This window comes from Phoenix dactylifera, unplaced genomic scaffold, assembly GCF_009389715.1.
Source record: "Phoenix dactylifera cultivar Barhee BC4 unplaced genomic scaffold, palm_55x_up_171113_PBpolish2nd_filt_p 001685F, whole genome shotgun sequence".
Lineage (NCBI taxonomy): Eukaryota > Viridiplantae > Streptophyta > Magnoliopsida > Arecales > Arecaceae > Phoenix > Phoenix dactylifera.
In genome coordinates this window covers 45,111-61,954 of record NW_024068984.1, presented here as the reverse complement: position 1 = coordinate 61,954, position 16,844 = coordinate 45,111, and the positions used below count along the sequence as shown (strand labels likewise).

Here is a 16,844-nt window from a genome sequence, read left to right as displayed (position 1 = left end):
ACAAACGACGAAAGCTACAATGGCACCCCTGGAGCTGAGCTCGGAGTACCCTGCAATGTCGACCACGAGCTCAAGGGCTTCCTCGATCGTAGGTATCTACAATGACGAAAGCTACAACGACGCCCATGAGCCGGGCTCGGAGCAGCCTGCAGTGTTGACCGCAAGCCCAAGGGCTCCCTCGACCGCAGGTATCTACGACAACGAAAGCTACAACGACGCCCCTGAGCCGGGCTCGGAGCGCCCTGCAGTGTCGACCGCGAGCCCAAGGGCTCCCTCGACCACAAGTATCCATGACGACAGAATTTACAATGACGCTCCTGAGCCGGGCTCGGGGCGCCAAGCAATGTTGACCGCGAGCCCAAGGGCTCCCTTGACCGTAGGTACCTACAATGACAGAGTCTACAATGGCGCCCTTGGAGCTGAGCTCGGGGCGCCCTGCAGTGTCAACCCCGAGCCGAAGGGCTCCCTCGACCGCAGGTATCTACGACGACGAAATCTACAATTACGCCCCTAAAGCCGAGCTTGGGGCGCCCTGTAGTATCGACCGCGAGCCCAAAAGGCTCCCTCGACCGTAGGTATCTACGATGACGAAATCTACAATGATACCCCGAGCCCGAGCTCGGGGCACCTTACTGAGTCGACCGCGAGCCCAAGGGCTCCCTCGACCTCAAGAAAAATTTAGAAGCGCCTCGACCTCAATTCGCGCGCCCAAGTTAAAACCTAAGAAGATCTATAAGGTCTGAATGCATCAAAATTCATGATGACCCTCTACTTAAAAGGTGCCCTAGCAAAGGCTAAACAGGGTCCCGTGTTCAAAGACCGAAAGCATACCTGATGTCCGACCTCGATGCCTAAAGCACACCAGCAGACGGGCTCGGAAGCAGTGAGCTCTTCATTGACTTTGCAAGACTATTCTAAGTCCAAGTTGGAAGCAGATGCCAAGCGCAAAAATCCAACACAAGACATGAAGCAAGACGAGCCCAAGCACTCAGAGAAAAAATGTACTTAGAGAAAAAAAGTATTCTTTATTGATGTTAAAAGACCAAAGGCCAAATACAAAAGATACCGACTTTGAGGTCGGATTGAATGCAAAAGAGGTCAACTACAAAAAGGCCTACGTGGCCCACTCCACAAGAATGGCAAAAAAAGTTAAAGAAAACGGGGGGTAAAGCTCAAGCGGCATGCGCAGTCTTTGGCCCGACCTCGGCAGTAGCCCCAGCTCTGACCTCAGCAGCGGCCTCAGTAGAGGCCTCAGGTGCATCTCCATCCCCGCCAGCGACGAGCTTGTGTAACTCAGCGAGCTTGCCCACTTCACCCGTGATCGCAGACTTGGTGGCTCCACCCGGAAGTAGATGAAGGCTGTTGAAGTCGACTTCGGGGCAGAGTCGCTACGCTTGATCATGGCAGTTCTCGAAACCCCGAATTAGGCTGTCAATGGCCTCCTCTGCCAGCTCGTCTGAATATGCCTCGGACTCGCAGTAATTATGGACAGCCTCCTGGACCCGCTCATTGGCCGAACTAGCGAGCTGCTTGGCTTCGTGCTTCTGGCCGGCCAATGCAGCCTCGAGCTCAAAAATGCGACCTTCGGTGATTCAGAGCGCCGAACGTCTATTCCGGCATGTAGTCACCCAATTCTGGCAATGCAAACCTCAATGCTAAGTAGGCCGAAGAGGCTCCCTTGACCACAGGCAATGACGACCCACCAAGAGCCGAGTAGACCTCAGTCTCGCCAAGAGCCAGGCCGACCTTAGCCCGCCAAAGGCTGAGCCGACCTCAAAGGAGAAGTCCGGCCAACCTCAGCCCACCAAAGGCCGAGTCGACCTCAAGGGGGAGGCCAGGCCGACCTCAGCTCACCAAACACCGAGCTGACCTCAGCTCACCAAGCACCGAGCTAACCTCAAGAGGGAGGCTAGACCGACCTCGGCCCGCTGAAGGCCGAGCCGAGCTCGGCCCGAGACCGAGCCGAGCTCGGCCCCGTTAGCCTTGATCCCATCAAAGATCCTACAGATCCCATGCCCAGGCCACCAAGCGACCAGATCGTGCTAGAGGCTCCCTCAGTAGATCTTACTGGATCATGGTGATAAAAGCTCGTCATTATGACAGCCGCCTCGAGGGGCAGGTATTGATGACCGACTCCTCGCATACCACCAGGTAACATCTCGGAGTAAGTGCGCACACGACGCATTTAAGAACTCCCTCGACCACTTTCGTTTGAAATGACATGGCTAACCCTCAGAACAGATTCAAAACAATATCTCCCGAATTCTCAGCCCGCAAGATGGATCTCCATGATGCACAATGTCTCAAATTGATGGCCCACTAATCACAAATCGACCGAGATTTCAGGTAACGGCCGAGACCCTCACTCTATAAAAAGGAAGTAGGGAAAGACCTTCGGTAAGTCATTATAAACTATTTAAGCTACAAGAGACCATCTAAAGTATTCAGAAACTTCTCCAAAAGCCTTGTTAACTTAGCCATCGGAGGGCCTTCGCCGAAATCTTCGGCCAAGACTTTGTGTAGGTACCCCGGAGCATAGGAGGTGGCCTTCTTTCTCCGTCCCGGCTGGTGTCTCCTCGGCTTCTTCCGGTGTGATCACCCTCAGGCCAAATTTCAACGACAACAGAGTCGACTCTTGAGCTAGCTCAGAATGAATTTTTCTGTATTTACAAGTGAACTTCTAAAAAATATTTTTATGGTCTTTTGGAGTTTGGCTTCTTGACATGGAGCTTCAAATAGATAACTTTCATTCGAAAGTAACTAAAGTTTTTTCTCTTTATTTTCTAAAATTAATCAATTACACTTAAAGCAATAGATTAGTCAACTTTTGATTTAATTATTTTGTATTACTAAATCCACCGTTTAGGATCAATATATAGTTGATTATATAAAATACCATCTAATTTGTTATACTGTTTTTTATTATTATTATTATTATTATTATTATTTATAGATATGCGCTGCACTCTAGATTTTGAATTTTATATTTTTATTTGTTATATATGGTATGGGAGGCCAAAAGCTGTTGAGTTCACCGAGGCGCAACGCTCCGCCCCTTCCCCAAAAGCAAACTGTTAACGTAACGTGTAATTGCTGCCGTTATTTTGTTCAGCTACGACAGCTGTAACAAAATTCTCACAAACCTCGCTTAGCCCAAGGCATCTCCGCCACCTCTGCGCATCGTCACCGCCCTCCACAGCACTCGATACTTGCCCGTCAACACCGACTCCGTTGCCGTTTGGGCGTCATTACTGCCGTCCACAGCACCTCACACCCGCTCGTTAGCACCGAATCCATTTCCCTCGGCCAATATAAGTCTGCCACCGTTTTGGTAATACCAGGAAAAGAAACAGGAACAAAACCTGGCTCAAAAAAAAAATCGTAGAATGACTCACAATATTTTGAGTCGGCACCCGTGACCTCTGAAAATATTAGCCATTGTGCAAGGTTCAGTAACACGAGGAGACTGAGTTAATGATTTAGAGAAACTTTAAATTTGATGTGTACTATTTTAGTCACTATAAGTAGAGCTATATAAGATTTAGGAGCAAATTTTATCATATTAAAAAGCCGAATCGCATGCTAAATTTTAAAATGTCATAACATGATTATATAACATTCGATTGAGATTATCTTTTTTTAAAATTAACTGGTTTTTTGAGATCTACAACTTTGGACCAATTTCTTAAATAGTTAAATCAGATCGAAATTTTATCGTTTGAGCTCCGAAATAAATTAGTCAAATCGAAATTTTCTTTTTGGATACAATATTGGCCAGACGTTATTTCCCAATCCATTAAGAAATCAATGAAGAATTAGATGGAGTAACATGAGGCAAAATAGATCTAAAAGTCGAGTTCTACTTCCTGTATAATTTTTTTTCTTATAATTTCTATTAATCATATTCATTTTTGGAGATATAGTTCTATTCTAAATAGGAGAAGAATCCAATCTAAATTGTGAAAGGGTGGATCTTACTAGTATTATGAATAGGTGCTATGTACCTTGGTTTAGGAGGTATGGAATATCAATTAAAAAAAAAGGATTTAAGCCGTACTTTCGTAATTCTTCCATCTTCTCTTTTTCTTCTTTTTTTTGAGATATTCGAGTGGAGTGGGTTGAGAAAAATCTTTCTTCTTCCTGAACGGATCAGTTAAGTAAAAACGTAATTTATGAATCTGCATGCATTACAAAGCTGCAATAGAGAAGATCTTTGGATTGCTAAGCCTCAAAGATACAAAGATTTCTTTACTAAGCTACTTTAGGCATTTACTGTTATGGGCTTTACTTCAGCCTAAACTGCTCTCCTGCTATCTATGGTCCAAATATAGAGGGATTCAAAATCCTCTACTATACACAATTTACACTATGAAGTGTTGTAAAAATGGCTGCCATCAGAAAATGGATGACTATCAAGAAAGATGTGCCGTGTATGGCACACAAAGCATCTTGTTTGATAGCTGCCAATTTCTGATAACAGCAATCGCGTGCTGCATGGCACTCTACGATGCAAACCACACCCCACAATAGATGGGTGCTTGGTTAGAGGTGGGACCTCAATATGGGAGCACGATGATAGGAATGATACACATGCATGCGAACTAGCCTCCCTCTCACGGCGCCGGAGCGGTATTCTCGGACCACGAGCTGGAGCCCGAGTTCAGATGACATACTTGTGTTTGCTTTCCGAGAGACCATGATGGCCCAGAGTTCATGGTAGATGATTATTCGGTTTCCCTTTTTCCCAATGCCATGATATTGCCATGAGGTTCTGAACAGTGGTCCATTGCTTGGGATGCTGGTCCGTTAAAAAGTTAAAGTAAGAAAGACAAAAGATTTAGAATTTTGGTTGACCACCAGAGGTTGTTTCTGGGGTGCAAATGGGCTCAAACTGAGTCAAGCTCCAACAAATCAAAGACCGAGTCGAGCATGGATTAACAAGTCTCGCACAAAATGGAAGATCAAGACCAACTTCCACTTGCCTTCACGTTCGGTCTTCATGGATTAACAAGTCGAGCATGGATTAACAAGTCTCTCTTTTTTTTTGTCCTTAGCAGTGTTACATCTACTCAAATATTTTATCTATTTGTTGCAGACGTACATATGAACAATTAAAAATTAGGATTATAATTTAAAATACCTTCAATTACATTGACGCATAGTTTAATTTCAACATTATTTCCTAATTGCAAGCAAACAAACATGTCTTGGTGATGATCATATTATTCAATACTTGACTAACTTGTTATAGATTTCACCTTGACCTAAAATATTTCATATTTCATAGAACAAATATCCTGAACCATGCATTTGCATTCTAGTTAAACCACAGCTCACAATATTGAAATGATGGAATAAATATAAAACTAACATTATTTTAATCATAAGATAACATCACCAACTGAGACCAATGTCATCCAGATAAGCAAATGATTTTTTTAATCTTTCCCTACCATAGTTACTGTGGCAAGCCTTCTACCGCACATATACGTATAGCTCAGCATAAAACTAGGTTTCTTAAATTCCACCTCACCAGTGGTGTCCGATAGGATAATGCTTCAGCAGGCAACAAATATCAGTTAAGAAACAGCTTCAAACATCCATTGCACCTCAATCCAAGACCTACTTCAGAGGCAGACTTTGCAAGGATAAAGTATGAAATATCCTCCAGCCACAGTCTTTCTGCCACAAGATAGAAGACACAAGCATCTGTCATGGCAGCAATTGTCCAAGAAGTGGCCATTGTTGCCTACCGCCTGTGAGATTTGAGCATGCCAACAAAAATTACCAGCTTTTGAGATGCTTGGACTCGTTGCCTATAGCAGCCTACTGCTATTCTACAACAGTACATGGCTCATATCATCCTTCCCAGTTTCACGTACAACAACAGGTGCTGGCTGTTGTCTGAAATCTTTCACCTGGCAGAGAACACCACCAGCTTCATCAGCAAAAGTAATCTTCTTCCGTTTCTTAGAAACACCATTAACAGGAGTAGTTTCTTTGTTCTCAGCTAATCTCTGTCAGCAATAAGACACGATGAGGATCAGATCACAAGCAAGCGCTAAAAGAATTGCAGATCAGCAACATCTTGAATTTGGTGAAATAAGAAAGAAAACTAACCATTATTTTACAAAAACGATTGCAATCCTTTGTCATCATAGATAGCCACCTCCTTGTGATCTTTTCAAGTTTGGATGCATTCTCAACAGCTGCCCTGATCTGTGAATAAAAGAAATCTTGTTAAACAAAGGAACAAGATTAAGAAGACATGCATAACTCAACAAATAGGTTTTGCAAAATGGAAATTTGTGTGAGATTTTAAAAACCTAAAATGATTGTGCGATGATAATGATGCATAAAGGATGCAAGTCACGATGCTTGTGGAGTAAGGAAATCCAGTTGTAATGCAAAGACTAACATACATGCACATGCAGAGAAGGATGCAAATATATTGGGCGCTTAATGTAATTGCACGCTTAATAGGTCTAAAAATAGTACTCTCAAAAAGGATAAAGATTATGAGTTAAATGAAGCAATTTAAATCAAGGAATTGGTAGTCAAGTAACGTAATCGTACAATATCAGCTGCCAAATTCAAATGGCAAGAAACATCAAAAAATATTGTGTGCATGCAATTGTGTGCTATTAATGGGTTGAATTAGCAACATAGAGATAGTAGGAGCATTCCAAAAACATAAAGTTAGTTGCCACTAAAATTTTACATTCAAACTCAATTATAACACAAAAAGAAAGGTGGCAAATTTCAAAATATAACATATAGTGTTCAAAAAGAAAAAGAAAACAAACAATGTAGTCTGGGAATGAAGAATCAAAGTCAAAACCATAAAATCTAATAGGTGGGTTCAATTTGAGAAGAATGATACAAACAGTTTTTCAGTTTTTTTTTATCCTATAGGCAGGCATCATGAGAACTTGGAAATTAAACACATGGTTCAAGTTTCACTGTTGCCCCCACTGAAGCATCAGAGCCAGGTGCCACTAGGCATGCATTTGTGCATACTATTAGGTATAAATGCAGATGTCCAAGTGAAAGCAATATTGATAGTTTTGCAAAGCTATTTTGGGCCAAAAGGTTTCAAATCATAATTTGTACCTCGTCAGCAGTAAATTTTGAAGGTAGGGAGGAACATGATTCTGAACAAAGAGTTTCTTCCACAATGTTTTTCATGGACTTCAACCCCTTCAGAAGTTTCATTGCAATGTTTTCTATATCATGCATCTGTCGTTGTGAGAATTCAACAGCCTTCTCAGTTTGTTCGTGAAATGTTGAATTCTTCATGCAAAAACAAGGTGACCTACAGGAAGCATCTGGCGACTTGAGAATTCCTTTGTTAACTGAAAGAAGGGAAGCATTACTGTGGTTCTTTGGTTTCTTGCTCATTTGCTCAGGGGCTAGCAATGCTTCAGCTTCCTTCTGACCTGATAATGATGATGGAGTCTTCGTTTTAGTCCATGTCTCCGACCAAAGCTTCTTCCTATTCTCTGGATTTTTTTGGGTTACAACCAAAGCACAATTATTGGTATAAAAATAAATGCAAACATATATAGATGATTTTCTTACTGGGGAGTTGACTGGCACCATATAAATCAATGTCACTCAGAGCCTGCCAAAGCTTTTCCTGAGAAGTTGGAGAAATGGTCTGCAAAACAGTACTATCAAAATTAAGTCTACAGTATCAGATATGGACCAAGTAAGAAACAAACTAACAGTATTGTCCAAACCTTTCTGTTCGATAGTAGCCTTTGCGGAGAATGAGCTACCAACAACCCTTTATCGTGTTTGTGCTCTTTTTCCATGTTTTGTCCCTTTGCATCGACTAACTGGGAGATTTCAGAAGAAGCTGGTTGGTCTTTAGCAGCATGCAACTTTCCCTCCACACCAAAAGATGAAAATTCTCCTGCAACCTTTGATAAACTGTCAGCACAATGCAAGCCACTGAGAGTACTGAAGCATGTTGGGGAAATTTTAGGAGACCGGGAATCAGGTGCTCTAGTGAGTCCCTCTGGGTCATTCACACCAGATATTTCAACAGAATAAGATGTTACTTCCTCTGCACGACCTCCCTCTTTGGAGGACAACTCCTCAGTCTTACACGAGCTTTCAGCAAGAGCACCACAGCATGTATGGGAAGGTTTTGGGGAATAGAGATTATATGCTTCGGAGAACTCTTCTAGATGAGTGCTAATACTTTCATTATCATTACTGTTTATTTGTTCATCTCCAGCAACTGAATGATGAGATGTATTATGAAGGCATTCACCTTCTAGACCAGTATTAAAGATTTCATCCAAATCATGTTCCCTGCAAAGGAGGCTACGTTCATCTGCAGCAATCGGATGATAAGCTGAATTATTAGAGCATTCACCTTCTGTAGCAGTATTAAAGATTAATTCCAAATCATGTTCCTTGCATAGGAGGCTACAAGCATTGGTCGCATGTTCTATATGACTACATATTGGCATCTGTTGTACAGGTAAATAATGAGCTAAACTTCGAGAATCTTCATGTCCCCACACAGAAGCACAAGCCTCTGCAACTTTGATATCCATGCTTCTGTAGCTATGGCTGCTAGCTGAAGGGATATCAGCACCAGGATCTATGGTCATAGAGGCTGGTCCAGAGCTGCAGAGATCGAAGGGAACTGCTTTGTGTATAGAGACTAAGGAAAGACGAAGTTTCCGGTTGGACATTTCTGAAAGGTCCATCTTCCTGATTTCATTAGCATGTTCTTCATTTTCTGATAGAGAGCACTGATCAGGTTCTATATATTCAGTAGAGACCTCATTAAGGCAACAGTTTGTTGATGTATTACTGGAAGAATTTGATCCTCCATTCTCCAAGACATCTTCATGTCTTCCAAATGGTTCAGTAGATAACTTTTCAGAATAATTAAATTTTGCAATGAAATCCACAGTAGAGGAAGCAGCAACATAAACAGGATTCTGATGCAGCGGGGAATCATTTTCCAAGATCTCCCTTTTAATGGTATAAACCAATTCAGGGCTATCAACATGAAGAGTCCTCTTTAAATCAGGTGATGATGATGGGAAACAATTATTTAATCCTTCACTAACTTTCTGAAGCAGCTCAGCAGATGAATCGTCAAGAGAATTACCAGAACTAATAATGTCCAAAGTAGAATTAGTAGCTATATTTACTGTGTTTTCCCCATCCAAAGAACAAGGTTCCATGATCTCAGTTTTGAAATGACAAACCAATTCTGAACTGCCAGCATAAGTTGTTGATGACAGGAGAGAATGGTCTACTTCAATAAAGTTTTCCTTCGCGCTACCTCCAAAGTCCTCTTCAACAGTCTCTGCAAGAGAAACAGCAACATCATGAGTACAAGAATATAAAAAATCAACAGAGAAATACAGAGGTAATTAAATTCCTAGCTACCTTCCTCGGCCTTATCAGGAAATTGAAACAATGACTAAATATAACATCAAATTCAGCAATAAAGTCCATGACAGGACACTCAGAACCATAGACATTCTGGTAATCACATGAATTTTTTCTTAAATCTCACCTGCCTCACTTTTTAAGTCATGTAGATCTGCAGCACTGTCCTCTGAAGGCCTATCTGCTATTGATGCCTTCATTTGTGCCACAGGCATTGAACCATGCATGTCATTAGAAGATAGGGAACATGTCTTTGCAGTCACCGCTTCAATAGAACCCAAAGAGACTGGGGATAATCCTGCATGCTTCCTTTGGTTTCTATCTGCAGTGGACTTTTTTGAAAGTTTCAAAGTAACAAGCGGTTCCTCAAGGTCAGGCTTCTCTTCTTTTGGTTTCTCATGTTCATGCTTCCACTTTTGAGATGGATCAACATGTGAGTAGTTCCTAAGACCAACTTCTGCAGAAGCAACAGATTTCAGGACCTTCTTCTTCTTAGCTTTGCAGCTTGCTCGCAAGTCCTTCAAAGTCAAGTCACTAAGGCTTTGGTCATCATGGTCGGTATTAGTTTCTTCATAAATATGTTTCTCAGGATAGCTGCACTCAGTGGGATCATTAACATGTTCATTTGATTTGGAAGTACAGTTACCTTCTTCAGGCTCAAGCACCTCAACTTTGATTCGCTTGGCTACAGTAGAACAGTTTCCTCCATTAAATTGCTGCTGATGCTTTGTACGTAAATTTGCAATATTGACAACTTCTGCTTCATAAATGGCACTGAGTGCCTTAAGCCTTAATGATTGTCTCCTAGGGGACGTAAAGTTATGGTTTTTAAGCTTTGAGCCCCCCATGGTAGCCTGAATGAAATTTGTATAGCTGTGACTGGCCAGTGTAGAAAAATTGGCAGCTAGTCTATAATTACCCTTCCTTCTCAAGAGACACCTTTCCTTTTTCAGGACCAGTCCTGGAGCATATGGAAAACAGAGAGGCAAGTTATTACTGGTGGTCATGACCTGCATATTTAATATGATTTTAGCATCCACCCAAGATCAGAAAAGGTTAGGAGGTTTGCCTAGTTGCTAGTATCAGTCAAAACAGCAAAACTTGTGTAACAGATTATGCATCATAACAAGTGCAACACAAAAGCCATGATAAGCTCACAGAACGTCCTTAGACATCATGCTCAGCAAGATTTTATATAATTGAAAAGTGTAGATTTTAAAAATCAGATTGTTGAGATGAAATTAAATTTCAGTAACACCTTCCTGAAGCTGCTCCCGAGACACAACAGTGCATACATTCTCAGGTTATCCAGTTCTTCCCTTGTTCATTTTGTCAAGCTTGAATTGAACTCCTGACATCACCCACCAAAAATAAGGAAACAAGGATAGAAAACTCACATATCAAACATAAAAGAATAAAGAATAAACAACAATTTTTTGCCCATTCATCTACTGCTGCATGTATCTTTTGTCATTTTTGTGGTTCTCTATTTTCTCCCTTGCATGTAAATACGATTTTCATGTCTAGTGGTATAGATATTTTGGGGATGTGACGCGCTGTAATATATCATGCAGCTTATGACAGCAACATAGTGATGAGAGAGAGAGAGAGAGAGAAATGAAGGACAAATATCCGGTTTGAATTCTAAGGCATTTATGGCAATGCAGAATAGATTCGCCATCAGTGGTGCAAAGTGAAGACAGCGCTCTTTTCCAATGAGATAACTGCCCTATCTTACTCCCAGGAATGCACTCTGAGGAAGATTGGCTCAAACTTAACAGTGGTTAGCTATTACCACCGATAAATTTGATAGAATGAGAAGAAGAAGACAACAAAAGCTGCTCTAACTTTTCAGAGACAGTGCAGGAAAACTCTAGCATGCTACAAGGACAACAGATAGTTTGACAATCAAGGACAAGTTTGAGCTATCATTTATATATCCAGCATCTGCATTAGCCTGGAAAAATAACAACTGAAAATTGTTTCATGCAAACGTAAAAGAGAAAAGGAAATAGTAAGAGATTAAGCTGAAAGAACGAAAGAAATATAAAAGGTGAAGGAAGGATGATAATACAAACTCATGCACTACATCATTTTGTCTCATGTTATTTACAGCAAGGGTTGTGTGTTGGCAAATTCCAAGGTGAATATTCAAATGTAAGGTCAAAGTGGATACTTTCATGAAAGGAATGTAGGACTAAATCTTTTTGTGTAGACAATGATCCTTCCAAACCATAAGAGTCAATGTGAAACTCAAAAAGTTTTTGTGTAAAGTGCAGAAAATGCAGAGGACATGGCTAGCCCCATGTCAACCAAACAAGAGAGTTAACATATCAACAGGTTTCAACAGTCTCCCATACAAATTCAAGTTTTTGAAATTTAATATTCAAAAGCATCATATATCATTTTGTTAAAGATGTCTTGAAGTCTTGGAATTTGGACCTACGTTCATACAGGTAAGCATCTTTGGATAGTACCTCGATGTCGGATTTGGCAACCTAAATGCATGGTATGAGGTTAATGGTTGGGTTCTGACCATAAGGAAGGTTGTCGAGGTAATGTTGTGATCCCTTAGATTGCTCAACTTATAGGCCTTGATCTCGTTCATCACAAAAATTCTATTGTACCGATATTCAGGAGCAATTTCATCATAAAGGTGTGCTTAGAAGATACATTTCCATAATCAGTTCTACCACATACTCAAGCAACATAACCAGCCAAAGAACCTAACATAATGAATCCTCCATTAGATCAGTGCCATCCACACCAATGAATCAAGAATCCTTCATCTTACTAATCCTTTCATTAGAGGATATGCCGCATCTGTAGCATACATGGCACAATATATAGTAACACACCAATCAGATAAAGCTCCCGTACTCTGTGTGACTTATTATGTATTCCATTTAATCATCAAGATTTTCACTTCTAATCCTTACCTGTAGCAAATGGCTATCACAGTGCTTCGACATGCAGCCCTTAAGTTATTTGGCCTCAGCCAATTGTTTTAACTGCCATAAATCCCAATTCCATGACAGAGAGGTCACTGGAGCACATTTCATATTGATTTGAATCAGTGACTCTAAAAGCCAAAAGATTTCCTCATCACATTGGTTAAGCTAGTTAGCAGCATCATTAGCCCTCCAGCACACCTGACAGACCTATAACATGAAATCCTATAACACAGCTTTCTTACGTATTTCATGAGCCTCTTAGATGCACCAGAATGGTACCTAATAAACCAGCCTAATTACCTATTCTATCTACCTTCTGCACAAGATACTAATGGCCCAGCAGATTTAGGCTTTTCACTAATGTAGTTATTTGATAATGTCTTTAATATATTAGTGTCATTGAGTCAGAGGCAGATTACTTGATTGGCAGACTATGAACTTTGGGATGTTCCTGGACATGGGAAGACGTAAAAGATCAATTTCCATATAGGAAGCAGTGCAGGGGTTGGATCACAAGTTCTAGGTTTGGGTAAAGCCAGATTTATCCCAACTGTTAAAACCCTAATATATGAAATCATCACAAACCTTAAAAAAATACCAAAGTTCTGAAATACCGTGGGATTGCTGGACATTCCACCATCCTGTGTTGAGACAGCGCACTATCCCAAGTGTCGATATGGAACAAGGCAGGAAATGGACAGAGATAGGGCATCCACTATCCCATTCCACCATCCCCTGTGTCAATACGGGACTAGTTAGGAAATGGTCCGGGACAAGGTATCCATTGTCATGAGTGTCGGTACATGGAGCATCCAATTCCATGGAAAACTAGGACACCCCCATCCTACCCATAAATCTACAGAGAGCCTAGGAACTATATTTTCAGGCATGGACAAGGAAAATAGCACCTATGGTCCTAGGCATTGCAAATATTGATTTCCATTATATTAGTTGTATCAATTCAAAATCAATTCAAAATTCAAATTCAAAATCAATTCAAAATTCAAATCATCTGGAGCCATGCTCAAAATTCAAATCATCTGGATCCGAGTCTTTATTTGTTGCCTTGTAAAACAGTGCTGATTGTTCTCCTAATTTTTTGCAATTTGTTTTATTTGTTGCCTTGTAAAACAATGCTGATTGTTCTTCTAATTTTTTGTAATTTGCTTTATTTGTTCCCTTGTAAAACTCTTCTTTATATATCTCAATGCTTATAAATACAACCTTGCACCCATGATTGCATGTGTGGTGAGATTTCAACATCCATCGAACTCTCTTTTCTTACTTGGTATCCGAGCGTTTAAATTGTGAGGAGTGCCCTTCTTTCTTTCAAAAAAAGAACATATCTTCCGCATCTCTTAATATTGGCAATTTTGTCACTCAGATTGAAACCTGAAAACTATCCTCTTTAGCGTGAGTAGATTCTTGCTCTTACAGAAAGCCAAGAGTTAGTAGGCTATCTCACTGGCGACATGTCATCGCCGGCTGCTGTACTTCCAATAGTAGATGGATCGAATGCTCCAAACCCTAAGTACCAAAAATGGAAAACTGCCGATCATCTTCTTAGAGCGTGGATCATCGGAACTCTATCTAAGGAAGCCCTTGGCATTGTCAATGGCCTTGATACTTCTGCACAAGTCTGGTCTGCTCTTGAAGAAGCCTATGCTCAAACCTCTCAAGAGCGCCAGTTTCAACTCACTTAACAGCTTACCTACATGAAGAAAGATCCACAAATGTCTCTCAATGACTATCTTCGCAAGTTTAAAGGTATTTGTGATAGCCTAGCTGCTATTGAACATCCAGTAATGACAAAACAAAGGTTTTTTCTTTGCTTAACAATCTTGGTGCTCGCTATGAACCGTTTCTACTTCAATGCTCAAACCTCCTATGCCCTCCTATGGCGAAGTGGTTCCTTTGCTGCAAAGTTATGAAACACGTGTGAGCCTTCATTCTCCAGACCAAGGTGCCTACACTGCCTTCTTTGGGCAGAAAAACAACTCCAAGTCACATAACAAAGGGCCAAGAAACTCAGGTAATTTCTCCTCTAAAGGTAAGGGGTTTAGTCCTGCTAACCAATCTTCGGCCAAACCAAATATTTGCAACTCTGTCCCTGTTGCACCTAACAATTCCCAAGAGAACAATCGTGATCTTGTTTGCATAGGTCACAATGCCCTCCATTGCTGGCATAGGTTTAATCACGCCATTCAACCTGACATTTACAAAAGGCATTTGCAGCTCTTCATTTTGATTCAGATGCCAATGATAAAGAATGGACGTCGGACACAGGGGCTTTAGCTCATATGACTTCTTAAAAAAGGTATTTTGCATAACCTTCGTCCCTACAATGGTATTGATCATGTTCTTATTGGGAATGGGGATTTCTTATGTATAACTCATATTGGTGATGCTACTCTTAGTTCTAGTTCTTCTCAAATTACCTCAACTGATGTTCTTTTGGTTCCGGATTTAGAGAGGAATTTGTTATCTATTGGCCAACTTACTTCTGATTATCCAGTTAACTGAGTTCTAAAAATCAAGATTTTGTCATAAAGGACCGGGTCACCTAAAAGGTGCTGATGAGGAAAATAAAATAGGGTAACTTGTACTCCATTCGTGCTTCGTCGGCTGCCTTCTTCTCAACCAAATTTCGAGCTGTCACTGAAGAATTATGGCATCAGCGGCTCGGCCATCCTCAAGCAGTTGTCATAGCACATCTTCGCAGTTTTGGTTTAATAAAGGTTGTGTCCAATAAAGTAGCAGCTCCCATGTGTGAGAGCTGTCAATTAGGAAAGATGTCTAAACTTTTTTTTTCATTACCTTCTTCTAAAAGTACTACTGTCTTTGATAAGATATATATTGATTTACGGGGACCTGCTCCAGTTACTTCTATTAACCGTTTTCGATATTATGCTGCAATTGTGGATGATTTCACAAAGTTTATATGGTTAATTCCTCTACAACAGAAGTCAGATTTCTTTGCTCAGTACTTGTTGTTTGAAAAGTATGTTACTCGCCAATATGAAAAATCTATTAAAATAATACAAACTAATGATGATGGAGAATTTGTTAATCAGCAATTTTTAAACCATATGCAACAATTAGGTATCATTCATCAGATTTTCTGTCCCTACACACCCGAACAAAATGGGGTTGTAGAGCTACGACATCGAGTAATAAGAGAACTTGGACTTACTATGATGCTTCATGCAAATATTCCTAAGAAATTATGGGTTCAAGCTTTTACCACTGCTGTTTTTCTAATTAACAGAACTCCTTCAACAACTCTTCAATGGCGGTCACCATTTTATTTGCTTCACAATCAACAATTAGATTATGGTTCTTCTCGGGTTCTGGGTTCACGGTGCTTTCCTTACATATGGGATACTAAAACAAGTAAGTTTGATACTAAGTCTTTACCCAGTGTTTTCTTGGGTTACAGTGATAGACACAAGAGGTATCGATGCTACTACCCTCTTACTCGGCGGACCATTATCTCTTGCCATGTGGTATTTGATGAGGCAACACTTCTATTTAAAGAACCAGCCTCTTCAATGTGGTGCTCCTGAGTCAATTGTCACTACCTTTAAAGAATGGCTTCCTTCGAATTTAGCCTCCACATATGGTCCTTCAATTCCAATGGACTCCACTCAACAAATGCCCTCATATGAAACTCCACCAACTGATGCTCCATTGGCAAAGACCATAGTCATCTCTGATATACTCGCTAATGCCTCACACTCTGTTCCTAATGCATCTATTTTGCCTCTGACCAATGCACCTCTTGAACCCACGGTAGCGAATTAAATTCATGAGCCTATGAAACCTTGGATAACCAGATCTTTGACAAACAAAGGGGTTACATACAAGAATAGTGAGCTTAAACATCAAAAAAATAAAAAGAATCCAGCAATGTAGCTCAAACAGTAACCAGAAAACCGATTCATGGGAAAAACAAGAAAACAGAACGGTCAAAGAACGAAAGCTAGATATTTTAGCTGCAAAAATCCTGGTTTGAATCGAATCCTAGAGCTGGTAAAATTATCAACAAAGATCCGCACGAACCTAAACCTAATTAGAAAAACGAATTGGAAACAGTGCCCTAATTTGCAGTAGCGATTCGATCGAACTGAAAACTAGATCCAAATGCTATTGATTTGCCAGAAACTGACCTGGAGAGAAGTCATCCAACGAGTTGAAGGTTGCGAAAAGCGGCGGCTTGGGAGCAGAACCCCAGGTGGAGTGTGGGGGGGGGGGGGGGGGGGGGGGAATGAATGAATGAATGAATTAGGAAATAAATAAACGGTCGCCAAAGCCTCGGCGGGAAATGGGAGGATGCATCGCACCCCATCATAGGGTATTTTGAACGTTATTTTATTGCTGCGGTCAATCATAGCCGTCCGATCAGCGAGCTCGTCGATGAGATGTCATATGGTTCAAATGGACGGCGGAGATGAGCGAAAATGAAGA

The 16,844-nt window shown here is 40.9% G+C and overlaps 1 protein-coding gene across 5 annotated transcripts; it reads right to left on the bottom strand.

Annotated features, from left to right (window-relative positions):
- Window positions 1-5,339: 5,339 nt before the first annotated feature.
- On the bottom strand, window positions 5,340-16,626 carry LOC103717132. 5 transcript variants are annotated; one of them, XM_039122700.1, is made up of 8 exons: window positions 16,547-16,626; window positions 10,682-10,774; window positions 9,551-10,433; window positions 7,743-9,337; window positions 7,582-7,660; window positions 7,114-7,502; window positions 6,121-6,219; window positions 5,340-6,017 (listed from the first exon to the last, which is right to left on the bottom strand). In XM_039122700.1, exons 2-8 carry the CDS (start codon window positions 10,718-10,720, stop codon window positions 5,838-5,840), a joined length of 3,264 nt encoding a protein of 1,087 aa, XP_038978628.1. In that variant the 5' UTR covers window positions 10,721-10,774; window positions 16,547-16,626; the 3' UTR covers window positions 5,340-5,837. The 5 variants fall into 5 exon arrangements, with proteins under 5 accessions (XP_038978628.1, XP_038978631.1, XP_038978629.1 ...); XM_039122703.1 differs by having other exon boundaries at window positions 5,676-6,017; window positions 7,114-7,439; XM_039122701.1 differs by having other exon boundaries at window positions 5,676-6,017; window positions 9,560-10,433.
- Between the last annotated feature and the right edge of the window lie 218 nt (window positions 16,627-16,844).